General features: G+C 43.1%; 1 protein-coding gene across 1 annotated transcript; it reads left to right on the forward strand.

The window, feature by feature from the left end:
- Window positions 1–363, forward strand: LOC106337792. The gene has a single exon (XM_013776911.1). It carries the CDS (start codon window positions 1–3, stop codon window positions 361–363), a length of 363 nt encoding a protein of 120 aa, XP_013632365.1.
- Window positions 364–2,559: the final 2,196 nt, after the last annotated feature.

Here is a 2,559-nt window from a genome sequence, read left to right on the forward strand (position 1 = left end):
ATGGCAGATTTGTCAATAACCACCTTCAAACCTAAAGAGAATGGTTTCTCGGCAATCAAGTGTCCGATGCTCACCACCACCAACTACACGGTTTGGAGTATGCGCATGAATGTTTTGCTCAAAGTGCATAAGGTTTGGGAAGCAATCGATCAAGGTAGTGATGATGGAGACAAAAGTGATATGGCTCGAGCATTCTTATTTCAATCAATCCTTGAGAGTTTGGTTCTTCAAGTTGGTACTCTAGCAACTACAAAGGAAGTTTGGGATGCGATTAAGACTAGGAATGTAGGAGCTGATAGGGTCCGAGAGGCGAGGTTACAGACGCTTATGGATGAAGATGAAAGATACAGAAACCATAGATGAGTTCTCTGGTAAAATTGCTGAGATATCTTCCAAGTCTGCAGCGTTAGGCAAAATTCTTGATGAACCAAAGCTCGTTAAGAAACTCCTCAGCAGTCTTCCGAAGAAAAAATACATACACATCATAGCTGCACTTGAACAAGTCCTTGACCTAAACACAACAGGCTTTGAGGATATTGTGGGAAGGTTAAAGGCTTATGAGGAACGAGTTCATGATGAGGATCAACAAGACGATCAAGGAAAGCTCCTATATACTAATACTGACTCTAAAGAACAGCAAGAGAGTTATGGCAGAGGATGAGGCCAAGGTGGTCGCTATAACAACAGAGGACGTGGAAGAGGACGGTATAATAACCGTACTAACTGGAGACAAGGAGGCGACTGGACACAAGGGAGAGATGCATCCAGAGTTGTGTGTTTTCGCTGTGACAAAACAGAACATTACGTCTATGATTGTCTTGACCGTCTGCTTAAGCTCCAGGAGGCACAGGAGACTGAGAATAATAGCACACATGAGGCTGAAGAGTGGATGGTGCATGAGTTGGTCTATCTTAATGAAGAGAAAGTAGTACCAAGCAAGTTTGAGGCACAATCTGAAGGTGATAATATTTGGTACTTAGACAATGGGGTTAGCAATCATATGACGGGGAATCGAGGCTACTTCACAAGTATAGATGAGTCTATTACTGGAAAGGTGCGCTTTGGAGACGACTCACAGATTGACATAAGAGGAAAGGGGTCGATTATGTTTCTTACTAAAGATAGAATGCGGAAGTTTTTGGCTGATGTGTACTACATACCTGAGCTGAAGAGTAAGATAATCAGTCTTGGTCAGGCAACAGAGTCTGACTGTGAAGTCAAAATGAAAGATGAGTATCTAACACTTCATAATCGTGAAGGAAACCTGTTAGTCAAGTCAGTAAGATCAAAGAATCGACTATACAAGGTCACAACAGAGGTCGAAGGAACAAAGTGTCTCCAACTTGAGAAGGTTAGTGACTCAGCTCTATGGCACGCAAGACTTAGACACGTTGGTGTGGATGCCATGAGAGCAATGATGAACAAGGAGATGATCACTGGTATGCCAAATATGAGTATAGGGAGAGAAACGTGTGCCTCTTTTCTTATGGGAAAGCAAACAAGAGCCTCTTTTCCTAAGGCTACAACTTATCGAGATACATGTGGTCGATCCTGTTGAGTGAAAAGAGCGAGGCTCTTGAACGCTTCAAGAAGTTCAAACATCTTGTTAAGACAGAAACCAGAGCTAACATTCAAACGTTGCGTACATACAGGGGTGGAGAGTTCATGTCTCGAGAGTTTCAAGCGTTCTGCGACACACATGGGATCAAACGACATATGACTGTGCCATACTCTCCACAACAGAATGGAGTGGTTGAGAGACGTAACAGGACCCTAATGGAGATGACTAGGAGTATCATGAAAGCTATGAAGATACCACACTACTTATGGGGAGAAGCCGTGAGACATTCAACCTACCTGATTAATAGGGTAGCTACTCGAACACTAAAGGATCAGTCTCCATATGAGTGTCTCAAGAAGAAGAAGCCTAATGTGGGGCATCTACGAGTATTTGGCTGTGTGTATTATGCTAAACGTGACACTCCACACCTTAAGAAGCTGGATGATAGGTCTAGAGAGCTAGTACATCTTGGTGTTGAACCAGGCTCGAAGGCTTATAGGTTATATGATCCGAGGAGTCATAGGGTAGTGGTCAGTTGAGATGTTGTTTTTGATGAAAGCAAGGCTTGGAGTTGGCACAAAGTTGAAAGAAAGGCTTCTGGAGTAACGTGTGAGATCACTATGAGGTAATAGTCGCTGAACCCGAAACTGGAGATAGTGAACCTGAAGAAGATGAAGAAGATAGTGACTATGGAGATGATGTCGAGTCAGAGGAGCTTGAAAGACCAATGCTAAGAAGATCAATGAGAACTATCACACGGTCGGGTTACTTGGATGATTATGTTCTTAAGATAGAAGTGCTTGAGACAGAGAGGCTTCTGTTGCTTATCAATGAAGAGCCATGGGACTGGAATGAGGCAAAAGTCGAGAAGGTTTGGAGAGAAGCCTGTGAAGATGAGACCGTGTCTATAAAGAAGAGCAAGAGATGGACACTTGTTGAGCTTCCTGCTGGATGTAAAGCTATTGGATTGAAGTGGGTGTTTAAAATTAAACGCAATG

This window comes from Brassica oleracea, chromosome C4, assembly GCF_000695525.1.
Source record: "Brassica oleracea var. oleracea cultivar TO1000 chromosome C4, BOL, whole genome shotgun sequence".
NCBI lineage: Eukaryota > Viridiplantae > Streptophyta > Magnoliopsida > Brassicales > Brassicaceae > Brassica > Brassica oleracea.